General features: G+C 43.0%; 2 protein-coding genes across 3 annotated transcripts in view; one reads left to right on the top strand and one right to left on the bottom strand.

The window, feature by feature from the left end:
- The window catches only part of ANKS3 (ankyrin repeat and sterile alpha motif domain containing 3), a 35686-nt gene extending 16596 nt beyond the window's left edge, over positions 1 to 19090 (top strand). For both annotated transcript variants that reach the window (XM_088448185.1, XM_088448184.1), the window contains 10 exons: positions 942 to 1076; positions 1168 to 1262; positions 2867 to 3028; positions 4104 to 4228; positions 4642 to 4783; positions 5448 to 5620; positions 7637 to 7716; positions 8011 to 8097; positions 17176 to 17266; positions 18635 to 19090. In XM_088448185.1, coding sequence (XP_088304311.1) covers positions 942 to 1076; positions 1168 to 1262; positions 2867 to 3028; positions 4104 to 4228; positions 4642 to 4783; positions 5448 to 5620; positions 7637 to 7716; positions 8011 to 8097; positions 17176 to 17258 — 1082 coding nt within the window. In that variant the 3' untranslated portion in view covers positions 17259 to 17266; positions 18635 to 19090. The remainder of the gene's footprint in view (positions 1 to 941; positions 1077 to 1167; positions 1263 to 2866; positions 3029 to 4103; positions 4229 to 4641; positions 4784 to 5447; positions 5621 to 7636; positions 7717 to 8010; positions 8098 to 17175; positions 17267 to 18634) is intronic.
- Positions 17070 to 20700, bottom strand: part of LOC148505544 (glucagon receptor-like) — a 110903-nt gene continuing 107272 nt past the window's right edge. The window contains exon 14 of the mRNA XM_088448186.1: positions 17070 to 19523. Coding sequence (XP_088304312.1) covers positions 19452 to 19523 — 72 coding nt within the window. The 3' untranslated portion in view covers positions 17070 to 19451. The remainder of the gene's footprint in view (positions 19524 to 20700) is intronic.

The raw sequence follows: 20700 nt of genomic DNA, 5'->3' as shown, positions 1-20700 counted from the left end.
GGTACAATCTAAGCAGGGGTAGGTTCCATACTGTGCAGATATAATAAAATTTTCCCTGAAAACAATCCAGTGCTACTTAATTAAAGAGAATCTCCGAGATAACTGGTGACTTTGAGACACAATTGGCAAACATCCACATGCGGCCATGGAGAGATAGGGGCCAATTTATCTGAAAGAGGCCGTTCCAAACCGATATTACAGGTAATTAATACTCCTACCACTATAAGAGAGTTTGGATTTGGGATTATTTACTAAAGTGACATTTTTTTTAGAAGTGGAGATGTTGCCCATAGCAACCAATCAGATTCTACTTAACATTTAACTAGCACCTTCTAGAAGATAATAGCTAGAATCTGATTGGTTGCTATGAGCAACATCTCCACTTCTAAAAACTCTCACTTCAGTAAATATACCCCTTAGAATCACGGTGGTTACTGAAAATGATGAGGGTGTTTTAAATGGGTTGGGTATGGATTCCCGGTGGTCTGGAGGGTGCCGGTCAGAATACCGTCAGCGGCATCCCGACAGTCAGAATTCCGACACCATTAGTTAAGTACCCTAACGCTAACCCTTACCTTTACCCCTAACCCTCCCTCCCCGCTGCCTGAACCTAACCTTCCCCCCCCCCCCCAGTACCTAAACTGAACCTCCCCGCACCATAAACCTAACCCTCCCCTCTTAGTGCCTAACCCTGACCCTCCACCTATTTCCCAACCCTAAACCTAACCCTCCACCTAACCTGTGATACTTACCTTCGGGATTTGCCGGCTGTCGGGATTCTGGACCTGGGATCCGGACGCCGCTTTTTTGTCAGTCTGTATCCCGCACGCCAGGATGATGACTACCTCCCGTTCTACATATGACTACTTAGATTTGGTCTGTCAGTATGTCATTTCTTTGTGGTGTGTTTTATATTTTTGTGTGTTTGTGTTTTGTTTTAGGTCAAGTTCCTGCTCAGGGATATGTTACTTTCAATGAACTTGATTATGATACTGCCGAGTCTGATGAGCTGCATTATCGCGATGTCACCTCCCCCATCAATGAGCGGGATGTGGAAAGCAATGGAAGCAGCAGAGGTGTGGACGGTCAGGGCTCTAATTATGATTTGATGTGATGCCTCACCTATATTATACATGCTTATCAGTAGGATGGGATCCTGTTTTGCAGAGGAAGGGGACACTTTTAGACCGCGGAGCAGTAGCAGCGAGGGGATTTGCATCAACACGGGGGTCAGCAGCGAGGCCTCCCTGGAAAGTAACGAGGTACGCATGGCATGCATGGCGAGCACGCCAACACTCACTGCTTCGGTACGGCAACAGGGTTACATTTTCTGCTGTTCTGAAGCATATAGGTATATATCATATACTGCAGACAAGTGCATCATAGCTTTTCTCAGTTATATTAGTAAATGCAGAAGGGACCTATACTGAATGACTCAAAATTCTGACTGTTGTAACAGGATCTCCATGATCTGTATGTCCACCAACCGGCATCAGCTTCTCCCAAGCATTGTCTCCTGGACATGGGCCTCATTGCTTCTGCTAGTTGGGGACTTCCAACCAATCAGGTTCTATCTGTCATTTTATAAAATGTACTAGCTGAATGATTGCTAGAATCTGGTTGCTATGGGCAACACATCTACATGTTCCCTTTTAAAGGTTCGATAAATCTCTCCCTAGATATTTTCTTTTAGATATTTTAACCATGTCATGTTGAAAGGTCTTTTCCTTTTTCATCCTGCTCCTACATATGTATATACTTTCATTCATGATGTACACAAGCCTCTCCATGTCAGTCTGTGATTGGAGAGCAGCACGCGGTTTTGATACATTAATGTTTATCCTCCTGTTAAGCGCCAAGGCCCGTATTCAATTTGAGCCGAGCCGCGATACTTGTTCGCCTCCCGGACTTTTCGCCTACATCACATGTTTTGCAGGCGGAAAAGTATTGCGCCTGTGCCCGCGTATCGCCGTATTCAATTTGAAAGTAGGCGAAAACGGGACCCGGCAAAACTGAAACAAGCGGAAAGTCCTGTCAGGTTTGGGGAAATCAGCCTGACACCCCCCAAAAGATGCTCTGACATGGGGGTTCCCTATGATACCCCCCGCCCCCCCCCCGATTTGGCTAGCTGAAGGTATTTGGTGTTTTTAAACGGGCTCAATAGCTGCTAAATAGCGTTTTTGTATGCGTGGTGCAGAATAGTATTCTGGAGTATTTTTTGCAGAAAATAACTTATCCCAGCAAATTTGGGGGACTTGAAAATTGGAGTCAGCATATTTTAAAGTTGCTAAAGTGAAGTTGAAAAAATCGTGAAAAATCCACCTGCCGCGAGCACCTGCAATCAAAAAAACACCTGGGGCATACTTGGGGACACCCCCCCCCCCCCCCCAGAGTCAAGTTCGCTAGTTTTTAACTTTGTCCCCCAACTTTTTTTTTTCCTCGCCCCCAAATTCATAGTGATTTTTTGGGGTGTCCTTAAGTGTTTTTTTTTTTTTTTTTTTTTTTTTTGACACCGTTTACCTTTGGGAGACTGACTGAAGGCTGCACGGGGGTTCCCGCAACGTTGCACCCCAAAACCCCAATTCTGCACTTTTTTCCGCCTGCTCGCCTATTACATTGCATTGTCTTTCCGCCTAGGCGGAAAGTCTTTCAAATTGAATACGGAGAAAAATCAAAACAGGCGAAAATTACGCCATCGTCGAAAAGTTTTCGCCAAAAACATGCGAAAACGGCTTTTCGCTCCAAATTGAATACAGGTCCAAATTTCTTGTCATTTGCAGTGTTCTGTACATTACTTCCTGTCACGCAGGGTTATTGCCTTCCAGCACAAGTTGTACTTTAGAAAAACTTTTATTTTTCTCTTCAGGACTCCGACCCATCATTGGAACCTGCCAACAGGAAACCCACGAAATCATTCTGCAAAGGCAGGCAGCGTAACGGGGACGTCCACACCACTCCAGGGCTCTCACATTGCAGGGTCACCAACTCCATGACCGATCCGGAGGTTCCACCTTACTCCGGGCCCAAGGTAGACTTTGGCTCTGTACAATACTATTTTGCTAGGATGTCAAACACCCGGTCTGCCTCTGCTCTGGAGTTTTCATCAGTCACTTACTACGGCAACTGGTGCTTTTAATCTGTATCATATATATGCAAACCACCACAATGCTCATAGTGTTGGACTATAAATCGCGGACCAGAGATGGATTCCACAGCGTCTTGTGATGTGAGTGGCAGAACTAAAAACCGTACCGCAAAGCTATTATGTTGAATGGATTAGATTTACTTGTCGGTGACACCGATTGCCTGTCAGATGTGTTACAAATGACTGGAGAAATAATTTAACCTTGTTCTAAAGAAATTCCACGCAAAACCAAAAATTTACTTTTGGGCAGAGTTGAACTAAAAATGTAATTCCATACTTGGCTTTAGCTGGTTCACCAGGGGCTGCCAATGGCTGTAATGGACTCTCACGGCGCTATTCTCTACGCTTACTTAGTTGCTCCTGTTTCAAATAGGCTGAGAGTTCGTAGATGCCTGCGTGAATAGAATGGTCATGGGGGAGGGTCCTCGGCACTCTCATGAAGAGGAGTGGTGCGGCACAGGACTGTTACAGCCCATGGAGCACTAGCAAAAAGTGCTTTGCATGTATGTAAGCTTTTGATTTTGGTGAAATTCTGTTCGCTAGTTTAACTACAACTCCACCCTGAGCAAAATTTTAGTTTTGGGTGAAGTTGAGTGTTGGAGTGACCCTCCGGCCAGCTTGTCGGTAGCTACACCGGTGGTCAGGTCTTCAGTCTGACCATTATGACATGTCTATGTTTGACGATCGGTATTCCAGTCTATCCACCAGGATAAATGTCCTTCTAGTCCTCAGTAGCTCCTCTAAATGATCATGAGAAGTTCCCCTATAACAATGGTGTTCACAGGAACCTCTTAAGTAACCTGAAGCTTCTGGCTGGAGCATCAGAAACCATTTTTCCAGGTTGCTGAACCGGTCTTTTGGGTTAACAAGGTTAAAAGGTTGTGTTTGTTACTTCTGTGGGAAGAGATTGATCACCTTTTATTGATCTCCGTAATTTTGTTCCCTTTTCCCCATTTAGGACCTTGCAGAGCTGCTAGAACAGATAGGATGCTCCAAGTACCTGCCTATCTTCCAGGAGCAGGACGTCAATCTCAGTATCTTCCTAACTCTAACGGAGACTGACCTGCGGGAAGTAGGAATCACGTGAGTGCAGAGCCTGGTGGTGCGGTGATGGTCACTGTTACAATAGTCTAGAGGGGCAATTACAGCTGTGTGTGTGTTTTTCTCTATAAAAAGTTACATGAAGGAGGGTGGCCGTCGTGCATTGGATTAGGGGGTTAGTTTGGATCTCTTTTTATGAATATTATGTGGTGTAAGATGTAAATGACTGAATTGCTTTTTTTTTTTTTTTAAATTTATCGCCCATGTGGCCTTTTCATTTCAAAGTCACCCCAGTGACCCTAAATATAAAATACACTGGGTCACTTCATAAATAATTACCTATAAAGACTTAATTGGGTCATGTTTTTGGGAAATATTTTAAGCAATACATCGCCCTCTCTCTTCATGCCCCTTAGTCTCCTCTGATTTGTAAGTACTTTGTTACTATCTCACAGTTTATTTGGACCAAAGAGGAAAATGACTTCGGCTATTGCTCGCTGGCACAGTTCTGCCCGTCCTCCAGGAGGCACTCTGGAACAGGCCTATGCAGACCGCCTGGAAGCGGAGATGCAGGAACTGGCCATACAGCTGCATAAGGTAAGAGGTATGCGATGCATCATACAGAATTGGGAGCAAAGCCAGCTCAACTGTGCAAAAGTGCCCTGCATGCCATGTGTATAGAGGGCTGGGACCAGGTGTTTGGCACATTAAATAATCTGCAAAATACTCGCCTCCATGTTCTTTCTCTGCAGGAAGCCTCATGTTTCTTTATAGTTCATACAGGAATGGGTGTATTTGTTGGTGCTGCCACTGGGAGCCTTCAATCTGCATTTATTTTTCTAATTTTGACAAGGTCACCCATACAGTGTGTGCTAGAAGCTGGCCTAGGACCACCCATTCCCAATGTGGGCTTTCATGTGGGGGGAGGGGAGGGTACAGGTCACTTGTGCTGTTGGTGGGCAGCAGCGCTGGACCACGCACAGGATGAGTAGGACGAGGTAAGTTTCTCCCCTCTCCCACTAGACACAAGTGGCTGGGGGCATGCAGCATACAAATACCGGGTCCACCTCTCAATGCTTAAGTTTGTCTGCACACTTATGGCCCAGGTGGAAAATTGCAGACGTACTGTATGTACTCAAAGCCCTGTATCGGGACCTATGTCTGTCTTTTTGTTCTTGATAGGTAAAGGTCATAATTTTCTATTTTCTGTTCTTCTCATTTTGTTTGAAATGTAAAATCGATTGGTCTCTTTTCCGCACAGAAATGTGAGGAGACGGAGCTTCTGAAAGGACAAGTGGCCCAGGAGAGAGAGCTCAGAGCCGTGGCTGAGAGCTGCCTGATGGAGCAGGACACAAAGTGGAGGGCCACTCGCAGCCAGCTGGAGGCCACGTGCAACCTGGCTGCTGATGCCCAACGTGCAGTGGAACATCTCAGGTATTCAGCATAGTGTGTAAGAAGCTCTGAGATCTTCAGCATAATGCAAATTGAAGAAATGGAAGAATTAAATATATAAATGGGGAAACTGCCAGGGAGGTTGCCAGATACTAGTTTGGCCTTATCGAGCAACGATATTTGAACAGAACATTTCTCTCTGGTATTAAGTAATATGATCATCATAACAAATGTTTTTGACCACAGTGGTGGTACCTTGTATGGCCACCTTTTGCCCTTATTACAGCTTGAATTCTTCCAGGCATGGGTTCTGCTAACTGTCCACACGAACCAAAGGGTCCATTAAAACATGCCCCATAACATAAAGTGAGTTTGGTATAAAAGATAGACAGGAATTAGATAGACAATGTCTAGACAGACAACAGATGTTAGATAGGCAATAGGTCAACAGGGTCAAGGCCAAGACAAAAAAAATGGCAGACACTCCCCCCCCCCCCCCCCCCCCCAACCCTCCTTCCTGGTGCCCAACCCTAATCGTTGGGGTAAGTGCTTAATCGGGGTTCAAATCCCAACAGCGGCATCCCGATGGATGAAGATCCCGACAGGGGTGGTAAGTATGCTATCACCCCCCCCCCTAATCCACCCTTAGTGGAGCCTAACCCCCTCCCCCCCCTTGTGCCTAACACTAACCTCCCCCTGATGGAGCCTAACTCTAACCCCCTCCCCCCCTTGTGCCTAACCCTAACCTACCCTGATGGTGCCTAACCCTAGCCCCCTCTTCCCGCACCCTAAACATAACCATCCCAGGGGAGGTGCCTAACCCTAACCTCCCCCGGGGGTGCCTAACTACCCCCCTCCCCGTAGCCTAACCTTCCCCGGGGGTTGCCTAACCCTAAGTCCCCCTGGGGTGCCTAAACCTAACCCTCCTCCCCTTCCCCCACGGCTAAGACCTAACAAGCCTCGCTTACCTTAGATCAGGATGCCGGCTGTCAGGATTTTGGCGTCTGGCTAAAGATAGGCGTTGGGATTTCAACACCTATCTTTAGTCTCGGGTCGGGCTTCTGACACATTGGGATTCTGGCCACCAGTAATATAACTACATCCCCATTATCCGTCCCATCTAGTGCCTAACGCCAACCCTCCGGTAAGTGCCTAACCCTAAAAAAACAAACAAAAACATATGTCGGACATTTTTGTGTCAACCTTTTTTTGTTGATATTTTGATTTGTCGACCTTCATCCATGTCGACCGTTTGTCCCTGTCGACCTATTGCCTATCTAGACATTATCAACCTTTTTACTGTCTATCTATTGACTGGAACCCACATAAAGTTTCCTCCGCCAGCCTGAAGAGTTGTGACAATGCAGGGAGGATCCATGCTTTCATCTTGTTGTCGCCATATCCTCGCCGTACCATCTGCATGGTGTAAATTGAAAACGTGACCACATGACCCATTTCCAATCATTTACTGTCCAATTCCTGTGTTCCTGAGCAAGCTGGAGGCGTTTCAACCTGGTTGCAGCAAATAACAATGGCGTACGGGCAGGCCGTCTGCTTCTGTAGCCCATACTATGTAATGTGCGGCATGCTGTTTGTTGAGAGGTCATCTGAATTGCTCTCTGACTCAGATTATCCGTAATTTGTGGCCCATCTGTGGGACTGAACAAGTCTGCCCACTCCCCATGCCGCTCAAGTGTAACAGAGAATGGCGCTCAGACCCAGTTTTTTGCCTACTGGGCCACTCTCTTTACATTAACAAGTTGTGCCCTCAGACAATGCACCAGTGCAGCCCTTTTCATACTGCTCACACCGCTAAACAATCATGTCACGTTCAAAGTCCATCAGATTGCGTCATTTACCTATTATGTCATACGCTTCATTAGTCTCTGCATACCTCCGCCTGTCCGCTCTTATACAGAGTCAGACCTCCTAACTCCGCATTATCTGCGGAATAATTACTGTTCCTGGTGGTCATAATAATTTGGCCGCTCAGTCTATGTCTCCAGGCTGTTTCAGTTTAAAGTCTTTATCATCTTCTACTTCTGTCTTTTGTCATAGGAACTGCCAGGAAGAGCTGTCACATTGGGTGGGCAAAATGAACACGGCAAGAACTGGGGCACCTGTCTTCATGCAACCAGGTACGAGCGGGTGGAAGAAGGGGAGCACACATTGATCCTGAGCACAGTCAAACACAATGCGCTTCAGCAATAACTGTATGATGTTGTTTTTATTTTGCCTGTGTTGAGCAATAGTTGAAGATGCACCTGGGTGACTCTCTCTCATCTCTGTAATGACCGTTTCTTCCCTGTCGTACGTGTGGTGTACACTGATCCAGGAGCAAGCACAGAACATTCTATTTGGCCATTGTCTTAGTGTATTTTCCAAGATGCGTTTGGCTAACAGTGAACTTATTATGGGTGTTCCTTTGTTAGGATCTCCTAGGAATAATGATGCAACACTGAAGTCCACAAACATGCAGGAGCTCTCGGCCTCCCTGGAGGAAAGCACTGTGGTACTAGGTAAGCAATGGCCACCTTGTGGTTATATGGACATCGGACTTGGACCGCTCTGTGATCACATAGTGCTTTTTTATATTGAATTTGTTACCTCCATATGTCTATACTTTCATTGTTGCAGCATTGGAAGCTAATTACATTGTTTAAATATGTCTACCCTACTTGCTGTCATATTAACCTTGATTCAGAGACAAGTGAGTGGCCTAATAATGGAACCAGGCTGGTAAATGTTATATAGAATATTCTCCTAACACTAAAGCTGCATACACACACACAACGATTTAGTAAATGAACGATTTTAGTAAACTATTTTCGTTCATTTTTATAAGGGAAAAATGAACGATAATCGTTTACTAAAATCGTTCATTTACTAAATGTAATGAACGATTTTTTTGAACTACAAACGATTTTTGCATATTCCCTTACTGAAAATCGTTGAGTTGGTCAGTCTGACTGAACTACAAACGTGAACGCGCATGAACGATAATCGTTCATTGTTTTAACTCAGAAAGTGAACGATTTTTTGAACGATATCGTTATCGATAATCATTCAAAAAATCGTGTGTGTGTATGCACCTTTTAGGGGTGGATTCAATAAAATGCAAGCAGCCAATCAATCAGCCTTTTAATTAATGCGCTTACATTGGATCTACCCCTTCCATTGTCATTGTACTGCACACTTAGATTATGTCACGTCATGTACTGCACACTTAGATTATGTCAGGTGATGTACTGCATATGTCACGTGATGTACTGCACACTTAGATTATGCCACGTGATGTACTGCACACTTAGATTATGTCAGGTGATGTACTGCATATGTCAAGTGATGTACTGCACACTTAGATTATGTCCGGTGATGTACTGCACACTTAGATTATGTCAGGTGATGTACTGCACACTTAGATTATGTCAGGTGATGTACTGCATATGTCACGTGATGTACTGCATCTGTTACGTCATGTACTGCACACTTAGATTATGTCAGGTGATGTACTGCACACTTAGATTATGTCAGGTGATGTACTGCACACTTAGATTATGTCAGGCGATGTACTGCATATGTCACGTGATGTACTGCATATGTCAGGTGATGTACTGCACAATTAGATTGTGTCAGGTGATGTACTGCATATGTCACGTGATGTACTGCATATGTCAGGTGATGTACTGCACACTTAGATTATGTCAGGTGATGTACTGCGTATGTCACGTGATGTACTGCATATGTCAGGTGATGTACTGCACAATTAGATTGTGTCAGGTGATGTACTGCATATGTCACGTGATGTACTGCATATGTCAGGTGATGTACTGCACAATTAGATTGTGTCAGGTGATGTACTGCATATGTCAGGTGATGTACTGCATATGTCAGGTGATGTACTGCACACTTAGATTATGTCAGGTGATGTACTGCATATGTCACGTGATGTACTGCATATGTCAGGTGATGTACTGCACACTTAGATTGTCACGTCATGTACTGCACACTTAGATTATGTCAGGTTATGTACTGCATACTTAGATTATGTCACGTCATGTACTGCACATTTAAGATTATGTCAGGTGATGTACTGCACACTTAGATTATGTCACATCATGTACTGCACACTTAGATTATGTCAGGTGATGTACTGCACACTTAGATTATGTCAGGTGATGTACTGCATATGTCACGTGATGTACTGCATCTGTTACGTCATGTACTGCACACTTAGATTATGTCAGGTGATGTACTGCACACTTAGATTATGTCAGGTGATGTACTGCACACTTAGATTATGTCAGGCGATGTACTGCACACTTAGATTATGTCAGGCGATGTACTGCACACTTAGATTATGTCAGGTGATGTACTGCACACTTAGATTATGTCAGGTGATGTACTGCACACTTAGATTATGTCAGGTGATGTACTGCACACTTAGATTATGTCAGGTGATGTACTGCACACTTAGATTATGTCAGGTGATGTACTGCATATGTCACGTGATGTACTGCATATGTCAGGTGATGTACTGCACAATTAGATTGTGTCAGGTGATGTACTGCATATGTCACGTGATGTACTGCATATGTCAGGTGATGTACTGCACACTTAGATTATGTCAGGTGATGTACTGCATATGTCACGTGATGTACTGCATATGTCAGGTGATGTACTGCACAATTAGATTGTGTCAGGTGATGTACTGCATATGTCACGTGATGTACTGCATATGTCAGGTGATGTACTGCACACTTAGATTATGTCAGGTGATGTACTGCATATGTCACGTGATGTACTGCATATGTCAGGTGATGTACTGCACACTTAGATTGTCACGTCATGTACTGCATATGTCACGTGATGTACTGCATATGTCAGGTGATGTACTGCACACTTAGATTGTCACGTCATGTACTGCACACTTAGATTATGTCAGGTGATGTACTGCACACTTAGATTATGTCAGGTGATGTACTGCACACTTAGATTATGTCAGGTGATGTACTGCACACTTAGATTATGTCACGTCATGTACTGCACACTTAGATTATGTCAGGTGATGTACTGCATATGTCACGTGATGTACTGCATATGTCAGGTGATGTACTGCACACTTAGATTGTCACGTCATGTACTGCACACTTAGATTATGTCAGGTCATGTACTGCATACTTAGATTATGTCAGGTGATGTACTGCACACTTAGATTATGTCAGGTGATGTACTGCACACTTAGATTATGTCAGGTGATGTACTGCATATGTCACGTGATGTACTGCATATGTCAGGTGATGTACTGCACACTTAGATTGTCACGTCATGTACTGCACACTTAGATTATGTCAGGTGATGTACTGTACACTTAGATTATGTCAGGTGATGTACTGCACACTTAAGATTATGTCAGGTGATGTACTGCACACTTAGATTATGTCACATCATGTACTGCACACTTAGATTATGTCAGGTGATGTACTGCACACTTAGATTATGTCAGGTGATGTACTGCACACTTAGATTATGTCACGTCATGTACTGCACACTTAGATTATGTCAGGTGATGTACTGCATATGTCACGTGATGTACTGCATATGTCAGGTGATGTACTGCACACTTAGATTATGTCAGGTGATGTACTGCACACTTAGATTATGTCAGGTGATGTACTGCATATGTCACGTGATGTACTGCATATGTCAGGTGATGTACTGCACACTTAGATTATGTCAGGTGATGTACTGCATATGTCAGGTGATGTACTGCACACTTAGATTATGTCAGGTGATGTACTGCACACTTAGATTATGTCAGGTGATGTACTGTACACTTAGATTATGTCAGGTGATGTACTGCACACTTAGATTATGTCAGGTGATGTACTGCACACTTAGATTATGTCACGTCATGTACTGCACACTTAGATTATGTCACGTCATGTACTGCACACTTAGATTATGTCACGTCATGTACTGCACACTTAGATTATGTCAGGTGATGTACTGCACACTTAGATTATGTCAGGTGATGTACTGCACACTTAGATTATGTCAGGTGATGTACTGCACACTTAGATTATGTCACGTCATGTACTGCACACTTAGATTATGTCACGTCATGTACTGCACACTTAGATTATGTCACGTCATGTACTGCACACTTAGATTATGTCACGTCATGTACTGCACACTTAGATTATGTCACGTCATGTACTGCACACTTAGATTATGTCACGTCATGTACTGCACACTTAGATTATGTCACGTCATGTACTGCACACTTAGATTATGTCACGTCATGTACTGCACACTTAGATTATGTCACGTCATGTACTGCACACTTAGATTATGTCAGGTGATGTACTGCATATGTCACGTGATGTACTGCACACTTAGATTATGTCAGGTGATGTACTGCACACTTAGATTATGTCAGGTGATGTACTGCATATGTCAGGTGATGTACTGCACACTTAGATTATGTCACGTCATGTACTGCACACTTAGATTATGTCACGTCATGTACTGCACACTTAGATTAGGTCAGGTGATGTACTGCATATGTCACGTGATGTACTGCACACTTAGATTATGTCAGGTGATGTACTGCACACTTAGATTAGGTCACGTCATGTACTGCACACTTAGATTAGGTCAGGTGATGTACTGCACACTTAGATTATGTCAGGTGATGTACTGCACACTTAGATTATGTCACGTCATGTACTGCAAACTTAGATTATGTCAGGTGATGTACTGCACACTTAGATTATGTCAGGTGATGTACTGCATATGTCAGGTGATGTACTGCACACTTAGATTATGTCACGTCATGTACTGCACACTTAGATTATGTCACATCATGTACTGCACACTTAGATTATGTCAGGTGATGTACTGCATATGTCACGTGATGTATTGCACACTTAGATTATGTCAGGTGATGTACTGCACACTTAGATTATGTCAGGTGATGTACTGCACACTTAGATTATGTCAGGTGATGTACTGCACACTTAGATTATGTCACGTCATGTACTGCACACTTAGATTATGTCACGTCATGTACTGCACACTTAGATTGTCAGGTGATGTACTGCATATGTCAGGTGATGTACTGCACACTTAGATTATGTCACGTCATGTACTGCACACTTAGATTATGTCAGGTGATGTACTGCACACTTAGATTATGTCAGGTGATGTACTGCACACTTAGATTATGTCAGGTGATGTACTGCACACTTAGATTATGTCAGGTGATGTACTGCACGCTTAGGTTATGTCACGCCATGTACTGCATATGTCACGTCATGTACTGCACACTTAGATTGTCACGTCATGTACTGCACACTTAGATTATGTCACGTCATGTACTGCACACTTAGATTATGTCACGTCATGTACTGCACACTTCGATTATGTCACGTCATGTACTGCACACTTCGATTATGTCAGGTGATGTACTGCATATGTCACGTGATGTACTGCACACTTAAATTGTCAGGTGATGTACTGCATATGTCACGTCATGTACTGCACACTTAGATTATGTCACATCATGTACTGCACACTTAGATTATGTCAGGTGATGTACTGCATATGTCACGTGATGTATTGCACACTTAGATTATGTCAGGTGATGTACTGCACACTTAGATTATGTCAGGTGATGTACTGCACACTTAGATTATGTCCGGTGATGTACTGCACACTTAGATTATGTCCGGTGATGTACTGCACACTTAGATTATGTCAGGTGATGTACTGCACACTTAGATTATGTCACGTCATGTACTGCACACTTAGATTATGTCACGTCATGTACTGCACACTTAGATTATGTCACGTCATGTACTGCACACTTAGATTATGTCACGTCATGTACTGCACACTTAGATTATGTCACGTCATGTACTGCACACTTAGATTATGTCACGTCATGTACTGCACAGTTAGATTATGTCACGTCATGTACTGCACACTTAGATTATGTCACGTCATGTACTGCACACTTAGATTATGTCTGGTGATGTACTGCATATGTCACGTGATGTACTGCATATGTCAGGTGATGTACTGCACACTTAGATTATGTCACGTGATGTACTGCACACTTAGATTATGTCAGGTGATGTACTGCACACTTAGATTATGTCAGGTGATGTACTGCACACTTAGATTATGTCACGTCATGTACTGCACACTTAGATTATGTCACGTCATGTACTGCACACTTAGATTATGTCACGTCATGTACTGCACACTTAGATTATGTCACGTCATGTACTGCACACTTAGATTATGTCACGTCATGTACTGCACACTTAGATTGTCACGTCATGTACTGCACACTTAGATTATGTCACGTCATGTACTGCACACTTAGATTATGTCACGTCATGTACTGCACACTTCGATTATGTCACGTCATGTACTGCACACTTCGATTATGTCACGTCATGTACTGCACACTTAGATTATGTCACGTCATGTACTGCACACTTAGATTATGTCAGGTGATGTACTGCATATGTCACGTGATGTACTGCATATGTCAGGTGATGTACTGCACACTTAGATTATGTCACGTCATGTACTGCACACTTAGATTATGTTAGGTGATGTACTGCACACTTAGATTATGTCAGGTGATGTACTGCATATGTCACGTGATGTACTGCATATGTCAGGTGATGTACTGCACACTTAGATTATGTCACGTCATGTACTGCACACTTAGATTATGTTAGGTGATGTACTGCACACTTAGATTATGTCAGGTGATGTACTGCACACTTAGATTATGTCACATCATGTACTGCATATGTCACGTGATGTACTGCACACTTAGATTATGTCAGGAGATGTACTGCACACTCAGATTATGTCAGGTGATGTACTCCATATGTCACGTGATGTACTGCATATGTCAGGTGATGTACTGCACACTTAGATTATGTCACGTCATGTACTGCATATGTCACGTCATGTACTGCACACTTCGATTATGTCACGTCATGTACTGCACACTTAGATTATGTCAGGTGATGTACTGCATATGTCACGTGATGTACTGCACACTTAGATTATGTCACGTCATGTACTGCACACTTAGATTATGTCACGTCATGTACTGCACACTTAGATTATGTCACGTCATGTACTGCACACTTAGATTATGTCAGGTGATGTACTGCACACTTAGATTATGTCAGGTGATGTACTGCACACTTAGATTATGTCACGTCATGTACTGCACACTTAGATTATGTCACGTCATGTACTGCATATGTCACGTGATGTACTGCACACTTAGATTATGTCAGGTGATGTACTGCACACTTAGATTATGTCAGGTGATGTACTGCACACTTAGATTATGTCAGGTGATGTACTGCACATTTAGATTATGTCACGTCATGTACTGCACACTTAGATTATGTCACGTCATGTACTGCACACTTAGATTATGTCAGGTGATGTACTGCACACTTAGATTATGTCAGGTGATGTACTGCACACTTAGATTATGTCACGTCATGTACTGCACACTTAGATTATGTCACGTCATGTACTGCACACTTAGATTATGTCACGTCATGTACTGCACATTTAGATTATGTCAGGTGATGTACTGCACACTTAGATTATGTCAGGTGATGTACTGCACACTTAGATTATGTCACGTCATGTACTGCACACTTAGATTATGTCAGGTGATGTACTGCATATGTCACGTGATGTACTGCACACTTAGATTATGTCACGTCATGTACTGCACACTTAGATTATGTCACGTCATGTACTGCATATGTCACGTGATGTACTGCACACTTAGATTATGTCAGGTGATGTACTGCACACTTAGATTATGTCACGTCATGTACTGCACACTTAGATTATGTCAGGTGATGTACTGCATATGTCACGTGATGTACTGCACACTTAGATTATGTCAGGTGATGTACTGCACACTTAGATTATGTCACGTCATGTACTGCACACTTAGATTATGTCAGGTGATGTACTGCATATGTCACGTGATGTACTGCACACTTAGATTATGTCAGGTGATGTACTGCACACTTAGATTATGTCAGGTCATGTACTGCACACTTAGATTATGTCAGGTGATGTACTGCATATGTCACGTGATGTACTGCACACTTAGATTATGTCAGGTGATGTACTGCATATGTCACGTGATGTACTGCACACTTAGATTATGTCAGGTGATGTACTGCACACTTAGATTATGTCACGTCATGTACTGCACACTTAGATTATGTCAGGTGATGTACTGCATATGTCAGGTGATGTACTGCACACTTAGATTATGTCAGGTGATGTACTGCACACTTAGATTATGTCAGGTGATGTACTGCACACTTAGATTATGTCAGGTGATGTACTGCACACTTAGATTATGTCAGGTGATGTACTGCACACTTAGATTATGTCAGGTGATGTACTGCACACTTAGATTATGTCACGTCATGTACTGCACACTTAGATTATGTCAGGTGATGTACTGCACACTTAGATTATGTCAGGTGATGTACTGCACACTTAGATTATGTCACGTCATGTACTGCACACTTAGATTATGTCAGGTGATGTACTGCATATGTCACGTGATGTACTGCACACTTAGATTATGTCACGTCATGTACTGCACACTTAGATTATGTCAGGTGATGTACTGCACACTTAGTTTATGTCAGGTGATGTACTGCACACTTAGATTATGTCAGGTGATGTACTGCACACTTAGATTATGTCAGGTGATGTACTGCTCACTTAGATTATGTCAGGTGATGTACTGCACACTTAGATTATGTCACGTCATGTACTGCACACTTAGATTATGTCAGGTGATGTACTGCACACTTAGATTATGTCAGGTGATGTACTGCACACTTAGATTATGTCAGGTGATGTACTGCACACTTAGATTATGTCACGTGATGTACTGCATATGTCACGTCATGTACTGCACACTTAGATTATGTCACGTCATGTACTGCACACTTAGATTATGTCACGTCATGTACTGCACACTTAGATTATGTCACGTCATGTACTGCACACTTAGATTATGTCACGTCATGTACTGCACACTTAGATTATGTCACGTCATGTACTGCACACTTAGATTATGTCAGGTGATGTACTGCACACTTAGATTATGTCACGTCATGTACTGCACACTTGGATTATGTCACGTCATGTACTGCACACTTAGATTATGTCACGTCATGTACTGCACACTTAGATTATGTCACGTCATGTACTGCACACTTAGATTATGTCACGTCATGTACTGCACACTTGGACTATGTCAGGTGACTTCTGAGGTACTCGGTACTTGGGTTATGTCAGTAGACTTCTGAGATGCTGCATGTGCGTAATACGTACGTAAACTAGTAGTAAACTACTATTTATAGATACTGAAGAAGACCCCATGAAGACATAGAGTCCGTTTGAAAGCTCCAAAATAAATCTTTATTTTTATTTTATGCCTTTATATAATATAACTGTTGCACTGATGACTTATTGGCCGTTGTTTTATCACCATGTTTTTACAGAAAAGCTATTGAGGGCTGTACAAGAAAACCTGGAAAAGACGAGATCATCGGATAAAGGAAGGCATAAGTGGCCGGATCCCTGAGCATTAGGGTAAGCAATCAGTGAATGATGGTTCCTGCTTCCTTTTACATTGCCCATCACACAGCAGTAAGCCGCCTGTTCCACTTCAACTTTCTCAATGTACCAGCGATCAGTGCAAAGGATGTCTGGAGTTCTAATACTGTTCCATGAATGCCGTGAGCCAGTAATACAATCTGTGTCTGGACGGAGGTTCTGTCATGTCCCCTGACCAATTCAGGAGCCTATTTTTATCAGCATTTTTAGTTAATAATTTAATAAACTGATTAGCATACTGGGAAGTACGACTTTGAAAACATGGGATAATAGTCTCAGATCTGTATAGGAGTGTAACAGATGATCTATAGGAGAATACGATTGTGTGTGATCTCACAGTGGTTGTTATATTAATTAATGGAACGGTTTGTATTTACATAGGCTGTTCTGTAACGTGATGGTGGTGTCTTCTCACACATTGGGGCAGATGCCATTAGCCAGGGTGGTCTGACTGTGATATATCGGCTTAGTATAGGAGGAGAACCCTGCTTGTTTTTTGTTTGCACCTCCATGGGACGTGTGTGAAAAATAGCAAGGTTTTCCTGCCAGAATAGTCTGCGTTGTACTAGCGTTAGGTTCCGACAAAGACATGTTTATAGGGCTGCAACCTTAACAGGAGTCTGTTCAATGTCCATCAATAAATCTTCAGCGCTTCTCTGTAATTATAAGTGACCAAAGGTGACAGCTGAGGCCCTTAAACCGGATGCTGTCCATTAAAGCTCTAAATTCAGCCATTGTCAACAGTGTTGATACTTTTTTCAGTAATCATTTAATCTAGCACAGAATATCTTACGTTGTGGTGGAAGATAACAGCTGGGACTTTTACACCACCTTTAGAGGTCACGCTACTGCCAGCTTTGTGCCGACAGAGGGGTACAGAATCTAATGTCTCCAACAGATTTGCTTTGATCAAGTCCGATCCATCTCCTAGCACAGTGTTTTCCAAACTCTGCCATTACAGGCCAGGTTCCAAGGATATCCAGGTGACCTTAATTAGTATCTTGGTCAATATGATTTAACCATCTGGACTAAAGCATGGATATGCTTAAAAATCTGGACTGTAATGGCGGAGTTTGGGAAACTGTCCTAGCAGATACAGTAAGTAGTCACTTCTGCGGTGAACATTCCATTGCCTATTTTATAGAAACTGTGATCTTGTGTTTCCTGGTCAGCACTCCTAAGCAATGTACCCCATAGCGTATTTCGGCAGTGATTGAAAGATGCTCTCATACCCTTTACAATATAATGAAAATGGGGACACCCTTGGTTTTGTTTGTTTTTTTCATTTTGGTTCTCCCCTTGTTTTAACTTTGTTACTAATCTGGTCTTTCCACGGTTTCCCAGGAACCATTTTCTTCATACTCAGACGGTGGGTGAAATGTTCCACCCCGAAGATGTCCAAACCCAGAGGTGGTGCCGACAGGAGCCCCTCTCTTCCTCAGCTCTGGTGGGTGAGGGGGAGCATTGGCAAGGGGGGCCTGCTGGTCTCTGGGCTGACGGTGTCAGAGGCAGACTGCTGCACTCTTGGTGATTTACCTATGGAGCTCCATGGCAGAAGTTGCAGCGGGGAAGGCTGACAAACGTTATGCATCCTAGCAGGAGATGTAGTTGGGATGATCCACTGGTCCATATTGGTGGAAGGGTTATTAACCAGCGCTGTGTTTTTTAATACTGGTTTCAAATGATGTTGAGTGAAACCTGCAGTAGTGGAATGGGTAATTGATATTCTGCCTATGGCAGATTTTAAAGAAGCGACACAGCTGGCTTTTTATGTACTCACAATAAAATGTGTACAGGTTTCCGGCTCAGTCCTATTTATTATGTCCGAGCGCTTCGTTTTCACATAGGCGTAGGCAAAGGCAATAAGCCCAGGCATATCCTATTATTATATTTGAGCAAGTTTTAAGGTAGAACTTCATTGGTTTGTACATATTCATGATTACCAGTCTGTCACTTTGATCAATGAACCCTGGGCTGTCCTGTCTGGTGTGACAGCTTTGAGGTGTCACGATGTGTAGTCGACTTCTTATAGAAGTTGCATTTTGACCTCCTACCAGCAGAAAAACAATGAGGTGTATAGGCAACAAGATGAGGTGTCGCAGCCCAGAGCTCCATTCTGATAGGCTCATATAAAGAGTCCAGTGGCTGACCCCAGGTTAGGTCATCGGTGGCACAGCTCGGCCGTCCTGTCCATTTTCCATATCTGCCATCTCTTCTGGACCTCATACTTCACCTGAGAGAGGGGCAAAATGCTCAGAATTAGAATTAGCGCAGCTGTGTAGCACAAGTCACTTTTGTGTTATATGATATAGTCGGGATAGGGGTCCCTCTCCTGGGGTAGATGGACACCTCCTTTACACACAGCAGCCAGGAAACAGCACACCAGTCCAGGGTTTTCGTGCAAGCTGGTCAGAACCAGTTTTTATTGTGCAATATAAATCACAAAATAAACAAAACATAATAATAAATCCTAGCCCGTCTGGGCACTAACAGGTTATTCCCTCTCTACAAGTGACAGGGCCTACTGCCTTACAACAAACACAAACACAGCACTTTCAAATATCACCGTGTCTGTGAACAAACCTCAGTGTCTGGGTATGTGAGCCACTGAACCAAAACATTAACATAGCTAAATGAACCACTTGCAGGTGCAACTACTAATCAGCCTGCTCTCAGACTGAAAGGCCCAACACCTGAAATGGCCTGTGGATGGAGCCATCCCTTCTCTTCTCACATCCACACCCCTAGGACCCAATACTCGGCTTTTACCAAAAGCCGACACTCCTGGTCTGTTTGGCATAACAGACTTTTCCTGGGGTTTTTAAAACACATATGATAGGAATCTGGGACACACATATGTGCCATCCCAGACTTCTCCAGTGCTTCTATCACAGTTATTACAGATGTGCTATTGCGGCATATACAGCTATACTGCTACAACCAGTGGGGCAGATCTATGGCTTTTAACTTAAGTCCTTTATAACTTTTCCCCAACTGACTATTGACCTGCATCAACGTGGAAGGAGCAGCGATACTAACACAAGTAGATTTATTGCATAAAAATGTCACTTGCAAATTCTATGCAGTTTTGGGTCTATGAACAATATTGCTTATTTTCTATGGGATACTTGTTAGCAAAATAATATCAGCCAAGGCCAGCAGTAAAAAGAACAGTGAAATAACATTTTGCTAACCTGGTATTTTTATTTTTATTTTTTTTCTACTTTGCCATTTTGGAAATGATTTATTATATTACATCCTCAAGCAGGGTTTTATTTACTATTCCTTGCCAGACAACCAGCATACTATGGGGAAGGATTCAGAGTTGGGAATAAAGAGAGATATCTCTCTCAACTGATCATCTAGGTGAAACCATGCTGCACTGCAGGTGGGGCAGATTTAAAATGTGC

The sequence above is a fragment of the Taudactylus pleione genome, unplaced genomic scaffold, assembly GCF_031769625.1.
Source record: "Taudactylus pleione unplaced genomic scaffold, aTauple2 ptg000451l, whole genome shotgun sequence".
NCBI classification, from domain to species: domain Eukaryota; kingdom Metazoa; phylum Chordata; class Amphibia; order Anura; family Myobatrachidae; genus Taudactylus; species Taudactylus pleione.
The sequence above is the reverse complement of the archived record's forward strand: the minus strand, read 5'-3'. Positions and strand labels throughout refer to the sequence as shown.